Source organism: Trichosurus vulpecula, chromosome 1, assembly GCF_011100635.1.
Source record: "Trichosurus vulpecula isolate mTriVul1 chromosome 1, mTriVul1.pri, whole genome shotgun sequence".
Lineage (NCBI taxonomy): Eukaryota > Metazoa > Chordata > Mammalia > Diprotodontia > Phalangeridae > Trichosurus > Trichosurus vulpecula.
The window spans coordinates 5,178,186-5,194,075 of record NC_050573.1 but is presented as its reverse complement, the minus strand read 5'-3'; the positions used below and the strand labels follow the sequence as shown (position 1 = coordinate 5,194,075).

The 15,890-nt window shown below is 39.6% G+C and overlaps 1 protein-coding gene across 1 annotated transcript in view; it reads right to left on the bottom strand.

Annotated features, from left to right (window-relative positions):
• Positions 1 to 4,511: 4,511 nt before the first annotated feature.
• LOC118833477 (vomeronasal type-2 receptor 26-like) overlaps positions 4,512 to 15,890 on the bottom strand; it is a 43,529-nt gene continuing 32,150 nt past the window's right edge. Inside the window, exon 6 of the mRNA XM_036740831.1 lies at positions 4,512 to 5,422. Within this exon, the coding sequence (XP_036596726.1) occupies positions 4,512 to 5,422 (911 nt within the window). The remainder of the gene's footprint in view (positions 5,423 to 15,890) is intronic.

The following is a 15,890-nucleotide window of genomic DNA, read 5'->3' as shown; positions in this document are numbered from 1 at the left end:
ACATAATCTGACACACTGTACTTTGATGCCAATAGAGTGATGTCATTTTGATCCTTTTTGACAGCAAAGGACCATCACCAACCAAATAAATAAAACATAGGGCAGAATTCTTGCTTTTTATCTGCTCCGTAAACAAAAGGCAGCCTAGGCTTCATCTTTTCTCCCTGAATATGCCTCATGGTTCTTGATGCCTTTGATTGAATTTCAGGATGACTCAGATCAAGAAGAAGAAAAGTAGCCAGAGAGGTCCAGATGAAAATGGTTTCCCTTGCTCTGAATGCCGGAGGCTGCTGAGTCTTATGATCAAGCCATGTTCTCAGCAGAAGGAGTTGAAGACTTTAAGCCCACCTCCTCAGTAAATACCCACTAATCAGAATTGAGCTTCCTCTGTCTGGGGAGTCCCCTGTCACAATATACACTTCTGATGTAGGTGTTTTTGAGTCTTCCTTGGTGACTTTAGTTACCGAGGGAAATCACTATCAATTTATTGATTATAAGCTGGCCTAATTAATAATTTGATTATTAGTTACTTAACTACTCCATCTCATGGGGCTTTTATTCATTACATTACCTCCTGTCTTCTGGCCCTGGAAGTGTTCTCCTTTAATGGAATCTCATGGGATTCCACCTGGGGAAATTCTCTGCTACTCTTTAAAAAATTATCTTGAATTTCTCAAATAAAGCAAGCATTTGAATAACATAGTACAATAAAAAAGATGATTAGACAGGAAACTGCAAATATACCATAAATAACTTGCTATTCCTTTCAAATTTACAACAAAATTCTCAGAGATATTTCTTTTTTTCCTTTTTTTCTTCCCTACCTCCTGCCCTCCCTGAGAGATGGCTACCATAACACACACACACACACACACACACACACACACACACACACGCACAGGCACACACGCACACACGTGCATGCACACACACATACACACACACGCACACACACGCATACACATGCACACACACACACAAGCACACACACATACGCACACAAACACACACACACACGCAGAGGCACACGCACGCACACATATACACACACATATGCGTGCACACACACATACACACACAAACGCACACACATACGCACACACACGCACACACATGCATACACATGCACACACACTTTTCTATGCATACTGTTATTTATCAGTTCTTTCTCTTGTTGCAGATAGTGTCTTCTTCATATGTCCTTTAGAGTTAACTATAATAGTCAAAATAAGTTAATCACTCAAAGTTGTTCATAAAACAATGCTGCTGTTATGGCGCATAATGCACTCTTGGTTCTGCTCATTTCACTCTTCATTATTTCTTGCAAATCTTTCTATCGTTTCTTATGGCACAGTAGTGTTCCATGACAATCATACACCACAACTTGGTCAATGGAGATGTGCCCTTCTAGAATTCATAAACATGACTCATCTCTGTTTTGAGAGACTACATGCTTGTGTAGGCAATCAGTGGCCATATATTGCCATTTCTTTCCTCACAGGCTTTGTCTTAGTTTCTTTCCACTCAAAAAGTTCAGTTCCACACTTACTTGAGTTAAGGGCCTCTTCATTTCTCAGTTTGACATTGCAACAGTCTCCTAGTTGGCCTTTTCACTTCAAGTCTCTTACCCTGTCAGTACATTCAGCACATAGATCTGACCTCTGATCATCATGTACAGAGGCTTATTATCTCCTAAAAATGAAATATAAGCTCCTTTATTTACTTGTCATCCAGGATCTCACCCATTAATCTTTCCAGCCTCACTGGTCCCTATTTACCCTCCCTCATTTTGCAGTGCAGCCAAATGGTCTTTCTCTATCCCTCAGAAATATGCACAGACACAGAAATAGATACACATAGAGACCTCCCCCCCGACACGTGCACACATGCATACACACACACCATTCCATCTCTTATACCTTGAGCTTTTGCAGTGGTTTTCTTTCATGCCTGAAACATACTACTACCTCATTTTCCCATCATAGAGCCTTTCTCTTCCTTTACCTCCTCACCAATTTCTTTGACCCCTCAACATGCCCTTCCTGGAGCTTCCTCTCCTGATTGGCAAGTCCCTTGCGGATTCAAACATTTAACGAATAGCCCAAACAATGGACTCTTCACTCTTAGCTCAAAGAAGTCTCCTGAAGTATACTGTTTCTTTCCAGAAGCCTTGCTCCAGCAACCTTTCCACAGCATGAATACCCTCATTTGCTTTCCAGTGTCCCATTACATTTTTCATTTATTAGAAAGTAAGCACCTTGAGGGAAGGGACTGTATTGTTGTCTAGTATTTATATCCCAGCACTTAACACAATGCTTGTAAAATATAAAGTTCTTAATTAATGCCCTCTTTTTTCCTTCCTTCCTTCCTTCCTTCTTTCATCTATTTTTTCAATGTAATTATCTCATTTTCCAACTTTGAAACTATCTCTCTGTCTATCTATCTCCCTTCTGCCTGTTGATGACTCTCATGTGGCAGGACCTGAAGGCCCTTTAACATACTAGTTGTCTTCTGCTTAGTGTTGTCCCATTGATCAATGTATTTCCTCAGATGTTGCATCCAGAATTGCACACAATGAACCAGATATAGTAGGGTAAGGCAGCATATGATGATTATGTCCCTTGCCTGCTATTATACAAATAACTCTTTTTAAAAGTAATATTTTATTTTTCCCCAATTGCATTAATTTTTTAAAACAGTTTTAAAGTTTTGGTTTCCCAAATCTATCCCTGCCTCTGTCCCTTCCAACTCCCTCCTTGAGGCTGTAAGCAATCCAGTATAGTTTATGATGTGCAGTCGTGGAAAGCATTTCTATGTTAGTTGGTTTGTACAAGAAGACTGGAATAGAAGAGAATGAATGGAAAAAGAACAATAGCATGTTTCCATCTGTAGTCAGAAAAGTGTCAGTTTTTTCTCTGGAGGTGGACTGTGTGCTTCATTATGAATCCTTTGGGATTTTCTTGGATCGTTGTATTGCTGCGAATAGCTAAGTCTTTCATAGTTCTTCCACCCACAATATTGCTGTTACTGTGTACAATGGTGTCCTGGTTCTGCTCACTTCACTTTGCATTAGTTCACTTAAGACTTTCCAGGATATTCTGAAAGAATCCTGCTTGTCATTTCTTTCAGCACAACAACATTCTCTCACAATCATATAACACAGTTTGTTTAGTCATTTCCCAATTGATGGACATTCTTCTGATTTCCAATTCTTAGCAACTACAAAAAGCTCTTATATTTTTGTATAAATGGTCCTTTCTCCATTTTTTGATGCTTTTGAGATGTAGACATAACAATGATATTGCTTTCTAACCCTTTGGGTGTAGATCCAAATTGCTCTCCGGAATGGTGGGATCAGTTCTCAACTCCACCAACAATGCATTAGTGTTCCAATTTTCCCACATCTTCTCCAACACCTATCATTTGCCTTTTTCGGTCAAAACTGCTAATCTAATAGGTGTAAGGAAGCACTTCTGAGTTGTTTAAATGTGCATTTCCCTAATCAGTAGTAGTTATAAACTTCTTAATGCAGCCTTAGCTGACATTAGCTTGTATGGCTGTGAAATAATTGAATTGTCCCACAGGCATCTGTTTTTTCACTAATAATATTACATCCTATCTCACAAACACCATATTCATTTTTTTCACGAACTGCTTTTTACTAGTATCTCTCCCATAAGATATTTGTGAAGTTGAGTTTTGAAAAAATATGTAATACCTTACTTTTATCCCTATTAAATTTCACCTGACTCAATTGTGCCTAATATTCTACCCAATAAAAGAATTTTGGCATTTGGACTCTGTCATTGAGTATATTAGCTATCTTACTCAGATTTGTGTTATCTCCAAAACTGATTATGATGTCTCCCTTGCGTGTATCCAAAGCATTGATTAAAAAATATGTACAGAACAGTACAGTGTAGAAGAGAGAGATGAGCCTCTAAGTGAAGATGCACAAGGGTGACTTACTGATCCAGGGGTCAAAGTGTAGGTTGTGTGTGAAGAAGATTGTAGTATGGGAAAGGTGATGTTTCCATAGACTTCATTTTAGGGGAATGAATAATTTTGGTTGTGACTTCAAGAAAATTATGTGTGGGACCCTAAAAAGTCAAAGCACCACTAAATTTCTGCTAAAATCAGTTCACACTGACTCTGGAGAGTTAACTCTTAAATTTTCAGTGAGACCAATTACACCTTGGAAATTGGAAAATGCTGACAACAGGGATTTATTTATTGTTTTGGTGATTTCTAGACTTAAAAAATCACAGAGAAAACATTAACTCTGCAGATTAAATGAAAAAGTTTGTGGCACATTTTCACAGAACTCTTTGTTAAACATTTACCAGCACAAAGTTGGGTTCTCTGACAACATGTAGTGAGTTGGAAAAAGAATCAGATGACATTCAAATATTAATGCGGTGGTGAATCACAGGCTCCCTACGCCGATGTGTGTTATTATTGAAACTTTTATGCTTCTGTCAGGGATTGTGAGGCAAAGGCCTGGAATAATTTCAGGCCTTGGATTTCATTTTTTTCTTTATCCCTTCTTGGGTGTTCCTTTCTGGCTTCAGCAGAATGATATAACACTTGGGAATAAAGATGCAGCCCAGTAACCCAGCACTGGAGGCAAGGATGGAGAAGATCTCTACAACAACCATGGCCTTGCCCTTGGTGCTCTGGTATGTGGGGAGGAAGGAGACCCACACACTGCAGAAGACCAGCATACTGAATGTGATGAACTTGGCTTCATTGAAGGTGTCAGGCAAGCTTTTGGCCAGGAAAGCCACAGTAAAGCTCCCCAGGGCTAGGAAACCCATATAGCCCAGGACACAGTAGAAGGCAATGTTAGAGCCCTCATTACATTGAATGATGATGTGACCAGGTTCAGAGTATGGGTCCATGTCTGGGAAGGGGGGAGAAGTTCCCAGCCAAATGCCACAGAGAATCACTTGCATGCCAGAGCAGATGAGGACAACAGATTTAGACCCCCTAACTTGTACCCACATCCTGATTCTATTCCCTGGTCTTGTTACCCTAAAGGCCAGAACCACCATAATGGTTTTTGCCAAAATGCAGGACACGGCCACAGTGAAGACAACTCCAAAAGTTGTTTGTCTAAGGAGGCAGGTGGCAGCAGTGGGATGGCCAATGAAGAGCAAGGAGCAAAGGAAACAGAAAATGAGGGAGATGAGGAGAGTATAGCTGAGAGTCCGGTTATTGGCCTTGACTATGGGAGTGTCTCGAAACTTTACAAAAACCCAGAGGACCAGAGCTGTCAGGACAGAGAAAGAAAAAGCTATAAATGCTAATGTTATCCCCAAAGGTTCTGCAATATCCAGGAAGGTCACAACCTTTGGGAAGCAGCGATCTCTCTCCTTATTTGGATATGCATCTTCTGGACACATCTCACAGTGGTCCACATCTGAAGAAGAAAGAAATCAGTCAGATCCTATCTTGTACAAGAGGAGCTACTGCTAGTGTTCACTTCTCAGAGATTATCTTCCATCTACTCTTTATCTTCTCATTATGTTATTATTCACATATTGTGTTCCCTATTAAAAGGTGAGCTCCTTGAATGCAGAAACTATTTTTGTCCTTCTATGGATCCCCAGCACTTAGTATTTTGCCTGGCTTTAACATGTGCTGTAATAGACCCTACTGCTTATTCTCTGGTTTGTAATTCATGCACAACAAGACTTATATGTATAAAAATATTAATGGCAGTTCTTTTCTGGGGGCAAGGAATTAGAAATTGAAGGGATGCCCATCAACTGGGGAATGACTGTGTGACTTGTTGCATATGATTATGGTGGAATGATATTGCACCATAAGAAAGGTTGAGCAGGATGCTCTCAGAAACACCTGAAAAGACTTGCATGGGCTGACGCGAAATGAAATGTACTGTGTCCAAAGTAACGGCAAGATTGTACCATGATCATCTCTGAATGACTTAGTGATTCTCACCAAGTCAATGATGGAAGAAAATGCTGAAGGACTTGTAGTGAAAAATGCTATCTATCCTCAGAAAAAGAACTGATTGTGTCTAAAGAGAGACTGAAGCAAAAGTTTTTTACTTTATTTTTCATAATTTTTCTTGGCTGTGTTTTCTTTCACAACACGACTATTATGACTTTCACAACATGATTATTATGTTTTGCATGATTATATATATATAAGATGTATTGCATTGCTTCCCTTTTCAATGGGGGAGGTAGAGATGGATGAAGGGCAAGAATTTGGATCTCAAAATTTTAGAAACAAATGTTAAAAATTGGTTTACAATTAACTGGGGAAAAATCAAAAACTAAATAAGAAATAAAAACAAAAAACAAGCAAAACAACAAAAGTCTTTTAATCATCATATACTTGTCTCATGTCTGATAAGAAAGATGTGTTTGATTATGAAAAGAAATGAATTATACAGGGAGAAAAATGAAGCATAAATAGTCCTTTCTTTGAATGCAGATAATTTAATTCATGATGGAGTCTCTCAGAGATCTGGACGGGTTACTTCCTGGATTTTTTCTTAATAAAGCATCCTAAAGTATTTTACTACAATGAATCGTGGGTAACAAATGATCTCCTAAAGTCAAATCCAGATGAAGCTGGTTCTAGAATATATTGCTTATTTAAGTCATACATCATGATAATCACAATATCTTTTTTCAGATACAGACCTAGTAATAATATTTTTAGGTCAAAGGGTATGCACTGTTTTGTAGCCCTTTGGTTATAGTTCCAAATTACCCTACATAATGGTTGAAGCAGTTCAGAACTCCAGCAACAGTGCACTAATGTCTCATTTTTCCTATCTCCCTTCTAACAGTTGTCATTTACCTTTTCTGCCCCATTACCAAATCTGATAGGTATGAGGTAGTACATCAGAATTATTTTAATTTACATTTATCCATTCAATAGTGAGTTAGAGCATTTTTTCATATGGTTATAGATAGCTTTGATTATTTCATCTAAAGAGTGATCATATCTTTTGATCATTTATCAATTGGGGAATAGCTCTTATTTTTATAAATTTGACTGAGTTCTCTTTATGTTTGAGAAAAGATTCCTTTATCAGAGAAACTTGCTTGAAATTTTTTTTGCAGTTGCCATTACTAACTGTATTCCCCTTCCTCCCATCCTCCCTGTTTATCCTGTTTTCTCCTTCAGCCTGCCCTTCCTCAAAAGTGTTTTGCTTCTGACTACCCCTAATCCACTCTGCCCTCTTTTCTATCACCCACTCTTCTCTTATCCTGTTCTCCTCCTACTTTCCTGTAGGGTAAGATAGATTTCTATACCTAATTGAGTATTTATATTATTTACCTTTTGACCCAATTCTGATGAGTTTAAGGTTCATTTACTCCCCCTCCTCTCCCCACTTGTTTCTTTCCACTTTAAAATGTTTTACTTGCCTCTTTTATGTGCGATAATTTACCCCATTCTACCTCCCCCTTTCTTTTCTCCCCATACATTCCTCTCTCACCCCTTAACTTTATCAATTACTTATTTTTATTTCTTTATATATATTTTTCGGAAATGTGTGGTGAGGTAATCAGGGTTAAGAGACTTGCCCAAGGTCACACAGTTAGTGTCAAGTAGATTTGAACTGGATTTGAACTCAGGTCCTCCTGACTCCAGGGCCGGTGCTCTATTCACTGCACCTCCTATGTGCCTCAAATTTATTTTTTAGATATCATCCCTTCAGATTCAACTCACACCTGTGCCCTCTGTTCATAAATACTCCTAACTACCCTAATAATGAGAAAGGCCCTACGTAGGAATGCAAACAGTTTAACCTTATTAAATTCTTTATTGATTTCCATTTTGTATTTACCTTTTTATGCTTTTCTTGTGTCTTGTATTTGAAAGTCAAACTTTTTTATTCAGCTCTGGTCTTCTCATCAAGAATGCTTGAAGGTCCCATACCTCATTGAATGCCCAATTTTCTCCCTGAAGGATTATGCTCAGTTTTGCTGGGTAGGTGATTCTTCATTGTTATCCTTGTTTATTTACTTTTTAGAATATTATATTCCAAGCTCTCTTATCCTTTAATGTTGAAGCTGCTAAATCTTGTGTTTTCTTGACTGTGTCTCCATGATACTTGAATTATTTCTTTCTGACTGTTTGCAACATTTTCCCCTTGACCTGGGAACTCTGGAATTTGACACTGATATTCTTGGGAATTTTCATTTTGGGATCTCTTTCACGAGGTGATTGGTGGGTTCTTTCCATTTCTATTTTAACCTCTGGTTCTAGAATAACAGGGCAGTTTTCTTCATAATTTCTTGAAAGATGGTGTCTAGGCTCTTTTTTTGACGATGGCTTTCACATAGTGCATTAAATTTTAAATTATCTCTCCTGGATCTATTTTCCATGTCAGTTCTTTTTCCAATGAGATATTCCACGTCTTTTTTCTTTTTCAGTTCTTTTGATTTTGTTTTATTGTTTCTTGATTTTTCATCATCATTAGCTTCCATTTGCTCCATTCTAATTTTTAATGAATTCTTTTCTTTAGTTAAGCTTCAAGACCCTCTTTTCCATTTGGCCAGTTTTGCTTTTTTAAGGCATCCTTCTCCTCACTGGTTTTTTGAACCTCTTTTTATCATTTTTCTGAGTCTCATTTTTTAAAGTATTATTTTCTTCAGTATCCTTTACCTTATCCTTCAGTCTCCTTTAACAAACTGTTGACTTATTTTTCATGGTTTTCTTGCATCACTCTCATTCCTCTTCCCAGTTTTTCCTCTAATTCTCTCACTTGATTTTCAAAATCCTTTTTGAGCTCTTCCATGTCCTGTGGCCAATGCATATTTTTCTTGGAGGGCTTTGAATGTAGGAACCCTGACTTTGTTATCTTCTTCTGAGGTTGTATTTTGGTCTTCTTTGTCACCATAGTACCTTTCTATGATCATCTCTGCAGTTTGCTTATTTTCCCAATATATTACTTGACTTCTAACTCTTTTTTAAAAAGAAAGACTCTACTTCCAGGGTTGAGGGCATACTGTCCCAAGCTTAAGGCATGTAACAATGATTTTACTTGCAGCTGTTGTGGCGGGAAAAGACCAATAACACCAATACACAGGAGGGCTGCTAACACAGATTCTTTGACCTGTTTTTCTAAGGAAAGCAACTTTAAAAGGTTTACAATTTTACTTTAATTAAACATGTATATATACTTAGTTCAGGGGAAAAAGTCATCACCCTAAACTTTAGAGAAAACACAAACAGAAATTACGAGCAGAAATCGTATAAACACAGCAAATAACAAAAATTAGCAGATATGTCTTCCAACTGTCCATAGCAATATATACATAATTACAAGAGAAAGAAGCACCAACATCTGGGGTTTCAAAGCTGGGCTACCCAGCTACCAAGACCCTCCACTGGCCAGATCACAAGAACTCTCTTTCAATGAGTGAGCCTCAAAAGCAAAATGCTAACCTCTCTCTCTCTCTGTGTATATATATATATACACACACACACACACATATATATATACACACACACACACACACACTTCTTCAGGGTCAGAGGGCATCACAATCATGTGACTTAACTTAGGCTTTCTTGTGAAGACTTTTGATTCAAACAAAGGCAAGATTCAATCAGAGGCACTTGATTGCCTTGGTCCTGAGAAGCACTCCAAAAAGGAAAAAAAAACAGCAAAAAGTTCCCCTTTGCTTGCTATTACAATGGGTTTTGTGCAGCTGTTTTCAGAGATACTTCTAAGGGCTTGTAACTTTTCAGTTCTTCCAAGGTGGTGTGATCAAAGAAGAGGTGTTCACTACTCTCCTTGCCTGTTCTCTGGTCTGTGAGTAATCACAAGCACTCTTTTCTGCCCTGGAACTATGAGGAAGGTCCTTACTCCCCTCCAATCACAAGCTCTGCTGTGTTAGGGCTCCTCCTTGTCCTGGCACTGCCACCTAGATATGAGTATGGGTAAAGCAACATAATCCAGGATGAGTGCTACCACGATGACTCCTGTAATGTCCTTTTTACCAGTTTTTGGATTGTTAGGGGAGAACTCTGGTAGCATCTGCTGCTGCAGCCACTCCTGATTCAGTCACCACAAGGCTTGCTTCTAGTTTGCTGTAGTTGGGGCTGTGCTAGTGTAGCTTGTGCTGGACTGTACTCCACTTTCCTAGGTGTGATAGACTCTTACGGGTGAAATTCTAAGTCATCTTTGGCATCTTTGGACTGAGAGTTCTGAACACTTCCACTGCTGCCAGTGATTCAGTCACCCCAAGGCCTCCTCTGGGTTTTCTGGGGCCAGGTCTGCACTGCCACAGCCTGTATTGAACTGCACTCTTCTCACATTCTGGTGCAACAGACCTTTCCTGCTGACCTTTCTACTTGTCTTGGGCTGGAAATTTGTTTCACGCTATCTTTTCATGGACTCTGCTGCTCTAGAATCTAGAGTCTTTTAAAAAGCTATTTGGAGAATTTGGAGGAGAACTCAGGTGATTCCCTGTGATTCTACCATCTTGGCTCCACCTCCTTACTTCTTTTGTTTCTTAAAATGAGGCTTTGATTTTACTAGTATAGTAAATCTTTCTCATGTCTTTACACTGACCACAAGGATTCAGGAAGATGTGAGTTCAAATCTGGTCTCAGACCTTTACTACCTGAGTGACCCTGGGTAAGTTACCCATTGCAAGACATGGCAGAAAGTCCTTTGAAGGAATGGAGTCAGAAATAGCAACAACAATGGTCAATACTGAAAACCTGTGCATTTCATGACCTTCTTATCACCAAGATGGTCTTCTGTTTACCTAAACAGAACATAACTTCTTGCACCCTTGAAGCAAATATTGGCATTCCTTAGACTATCTTATTGTAAGAAGAGACAGACAAGACGTGAGAGTGACAAAGGCAATATGGGGTGCAGAGTGCTGGACTGATCATAGACTTATCTTCTCCAAGCTACATATTGGCATTCAACGCATAGTGGCCCCAAAGCAAGACATCTGCCAGAAGATTTAATGTCAAAGGATCAGAGCACTTCTCTGATTGGGAATAATTTATTGCTAACTGGGAGGTAAAGCTGAGCTAACACATATTTGGCAACAATGGAGCGGAAAAAGAGTGGGAAGCCTTCAGAAACTTGATGTAGAGCACTGCATTTACTCATCTGAGTCAGGACACTCACAAACATCAAGACTGTTTGGATGAAAAGGATGGGGTAATTCAGATGCCACTGGATGAGAAATAAGAACTCCTTTGGATTTTACAGCTCTTTAGTTTATCCTTCTATAAGAAGACAGCATTTAACTCCATCAAAAGTAAAGTACAAGTGAAGCTTAGAGAGATACAGGAATCTTGACCCTGTAAGAACGCAGATGAAATTCAGTTTTACTGATAGCAATAGTTCAACGCATTTTTATGTTGCCCTGCAGGTACTTTTGGGATCAAAATCTATGATGTATCTCAACCACTCAGTGCTGCTGGACCCACATTGATTAATGATAAGGACATGATTCTGAAGAAATGGACTCAACATTTACATAGTCTTCTCAACAGGCCTTCATTAATCAATGCACTGACCATTTACCTCTGGTTGAAGTCAATCCCTCTTTAGCCAAATTTCCAGCTGAAGAAGAGATTTTGAATGCCATTAGGCTCTTCTCCTCTGTTAAAGCACCTGGTGGTGATTCTATTCCAGCTGAGATTTACAACATGAGGAGCCCATTGCTTATACAAAATTTGAATGAAATTTTTTGGGTTATATGGCAGGAGAAACTTATATACCAGGTGGTCAAAGATGCCTCCGTTGACCATCTCTTTAAAGATAATGGATATACTTTGTCCTGTGACAATCACAGGAGGTGGTGGTGAGGGATTCTTTCTCTTAGTCATTGCTGGAAAGATTCTTGCCTGAGTCCTGCTTAATAGGTTGATCCTCCCCTAGAAGATTATCATCTACCTGATAGCCAGTATGGCTTCAGAAAGGGCTGAAGAACAGTCGATATGATGTTGATATGCTGCCCCCAAACTCCAGCAGAAATGTCAGGTGAGGAACAGAGGTCTGTAAACAACATTCCTTGATCTAACCAAGGCCTTTGATGTTGTCAGTCATGGGGGCTTATGAAAAATGATGGCAAAATTTGGTTGGCTTGAGAAATTCATCATTATTGTACCTCACTTTAACGATGGCAGGCTTGTCTGCATTCTGGATAATGGACAATGCTCTCATGCTTTCCTAGTCACCAATGAAGTAAAGTGAGGCTGTGTTCTTGCTACCATGCTTTTTAACATATGCTTTCAGGAAAGTTGTCAGATATCTTCAGTGAAGTTGAACATGGAATCAAGGTCGGCTCTCAGTGACAGCAAACCATTTAACTTGCAAAATTGACCATCCAAGGCTAAAGTGGAGGGGCAGTTGGTATGTGAATTTTGTTTGCAGATGATTGTGAACTCAGTGTAGCACCTGACGCTGAGATGCAATAAAATATGGATCAGTTCTTTACTGCTTGGACTAGTTATGTCCTAACAATTAACACCAAGAAAACACAGGTATTCCACCAGCCAGCACTTCCCTATCCATCTATGGAACTATCAGATACATCAAATGGAGAAGTTTTGAATATGGTGGAGAAGTTCACTTACCTTGGCAGTATACATTCCAGGGACACATATGTTGAGAATGAGTTGATGCACACATTTCCAGATCTAGCTCAGTGTTTGGGAGGCTCCAAAAGTAAGTGTGGGAGAGAAGACTATCTACCAAACTGAAGGCTTACAGAGCTAGTTTGCTGACCTCGTTGTTGCATTCCTGTGAAACCTGTATAGCATACAAGGGCCATGCCAGGAAACTGAATCTCTTCCATTTGATCACCTGGCAGAATAAGGCACCAGACACTCAGCACTTGCCAAGCATTCAAATTCTACTACAGAGATTGCTACCCTGAAGGGATGGTCGTGTTATTGAAATAGTTTAAAGGAGTCTAAAAGGCTATTTTAAAGAGAACCCTCACAAGGCAAGTACTTATGTAGTGGTCAAAAGAAGCAATACAAAGACACTCTCAAGCTCTCTCCAAATGACTTAGAACTGATTGAGTCAGGGGTGGAGTCAAGATGGCAGCTGCAAAGCAGGGACTTGCATGAGCTCCCCGCCAAGTCCTTCCAAAAACCTATAAAAATGGCTCTGAACAAATTCTAGAACCGCAGAACCCACAAAATAGCAGAGGGAAGCAGGGATCCAGCCCAGGACAGCCTGGATGGTCGCTGGATGAGGTCTATTGCGCACGGAGCAGAGGGGAGCGGAGCTCAGCATGGGCTGCGGCAGGACCAAACAGACAGGGAGAGCCGGGCAGAACAGGCCATCGTGCCCCGAATCAGTGAGCTGTGGCAGTTACCAGACTTCTCAACCCACAAACACCAAAGACAACACAGAAGGTTAGTGGGAAAAGCTGTTGGGGACAGAATGAAAAAAGGAGTTCGTGGTTCGGCCACCGCCCCCGGGGCAGTGGAGGTGGGGCAGCTACAGAACTACAGCTGCAGTTACTTCCAGCTCCAGGCCCACCTGGTGGGAGGAATTAAGTGGCAGATCAGAGCAGGAGTGCAGAGCCTGCTTAAGAGTTTCATCAGGCCAGGGTTGGTGGTCCTTGAGGAAGGAGGAGTGCTGGTGTGGCAGAGCTAGCTGTATAGAAACAGCTCTGAAATCAACAGTGCATCCCCTCAAGCTTGGAACAAAGTACTCTGCTCTACAAGCAGTCATACCCTGCTGAAAAACTCAAGGGTCAAGTAAGTTGGCTGGGAACATGACCAGGCAGTGAAAACGCACTCAGGTTCAGTCTCAGACTTTGGAATCTTTCGTTGGTGGCAAAGAAGACCAAAACATACAGACAGAAGAAGTCAACAAAGTCAAAGAGTCCAAAAGCCTCCAAGAAAAACATGAACTGATCTCAGGCCATGGAAGAGCTCAAAAAGGAGTTGGAGAAGCAAATAAGAAAAGTAGAAGAAAAATTGGGAAGAGAAATGAGAATGATGCAAGAAAACCATGAAAAACAAGTCAATGACTTGCTAAAGGAGGCCCAAAAAAATACTGAAAAAAATATTGAAGAAAACAACACTTTAAAAAATAGACTAACTCAAGTGGCAAAAGAGCTCCAAAAAGCCAATGAGGAGAAGAATGTCTTGAAAGGCAGAATTAGCCAAATGGAAAAGGAGGTCCAAAAGAGCACTGAAAAAAATACTACCTTAAAAATTAGATTGGAGCAAATGGAAGCTAGTGACTTTATGAGAAATCAAGATATTATAAAACAGAACCAAAGGAATGAAAAAGTGGAAGACTGTGAAATATCTCATTGGAAAACCCACTGACTTGGAAAATAGATCCAGGAGAGATAATTTAAAAATTATTGGACTACCTGAAAGCCATGATCAAAAAAAGAGCCTAGATATCATCTTTCAAGAAATTATCAGGGAGAACTGCCCTGATATTCTAGAGCCAGAAGGTAAAATAGAAATTGAAAGAATCCATCGATCGCCTCCTCAAATATATCCCAAAAAGAAAACTCCTAGGAACATTGTCGCCAAATTCCAGAGCTCCCAGGTCACGAAGAAAATACTGCAAGCAGCCAGAAAGAAACAATTTGAATATTATGGAAAAACAATCAGGATAACACAGCATCTAGCAGCTTCCACATTAAGGGACCAAAAGGCTTGGAATACAATATTCCGGAGGTCAATGGAGCTAGGTTTAAAACCAAGAATCACCTACCCAGCAAAACTGCGTATCATGCTTCAAGGGAAAATATGGACTTTCAATAAAACACAGGACTTTCAAGCTTTCTCAGTGAAAAGACCAGAGCTGAATAGAAAATTTGACTTTCAAACAGAAGAATCAAGAGAAGCATGAAAAGGTAAACAAGAAAGAGAAATCATAAGGGACTTACTAAAGTTGAACTGTTTTGTTTACATTCCTACATGGAAAGATGATATGTATCATTCATGAGACCTCAATATCATAATAGCTGAAAGAAATATGCATATATATGTATGCATATATGTATATACATATGTGTGTGTCTATGTACGTATATATGTAGGTGTATATATATATATATACACACACACACACATAGACAGAGGGCAACAGGGTCAGTTGAATATGAAGGGATGATATCTAAAAATATAAAGTCAAATTAAGGGATAAGAGAGGAATATATTGAGAGAGGGAGATAGGGAGAGATAGAATGGGGTAAATTATCTCCAATAAAAGTGGCAAGAAAAAGTGGTTCTCTAGGAAGGGAAGAGGGGCAGGTGAAGAGGAATGAGTAAATCTTGCTCTCATCAGATCTGACCTGAGGAGGAAATACCATACACACTCAATTGGGTATCTTACCCCACAGGAAAGGAGGAAGAAGAAGATAAAAAGGGGGGATGATAGAAGGGAGGGCAGATAGGGGGAGGAGGTAATCAAAAACAAACACTTTTGAAAAGGGACAGAGTCAAGGGAGAAAATTCAATAAAGGGGGATAGGTTAGGAAGGAGTAAAATATAGTTAATCTTTCACAACATGAGTATTGTGGAAGGGTTTTACATAATGATACGCATGTGGCCTATGTTGAATTGCTTGCCTTCTTAGGGAGGGTGGGTGGGGAGGGAAGAGGGGAGAGAATTTGGAACTCAAAGTTTTAAAAACAGATGTTCAAAGACAAAAAATAAGTTTTTGTATGCAACTAGGAAATAAGATACACAGGAAATGGGGCGTAGAAATTTATCTTGCCCCACAAGCGAAGAACGGAAAGGTGGATGGGAGGGGAGTGGGGTGATAGATTGGAGGGCTGACTAGGGAATGGGGCAACCAGAATATACACCATCTTGGAGTGGGCTGGAGGGTAGAAATGGGGAGAAAATTTGTAATTCAAACTCTTGTGAAAATCAATGCTGAA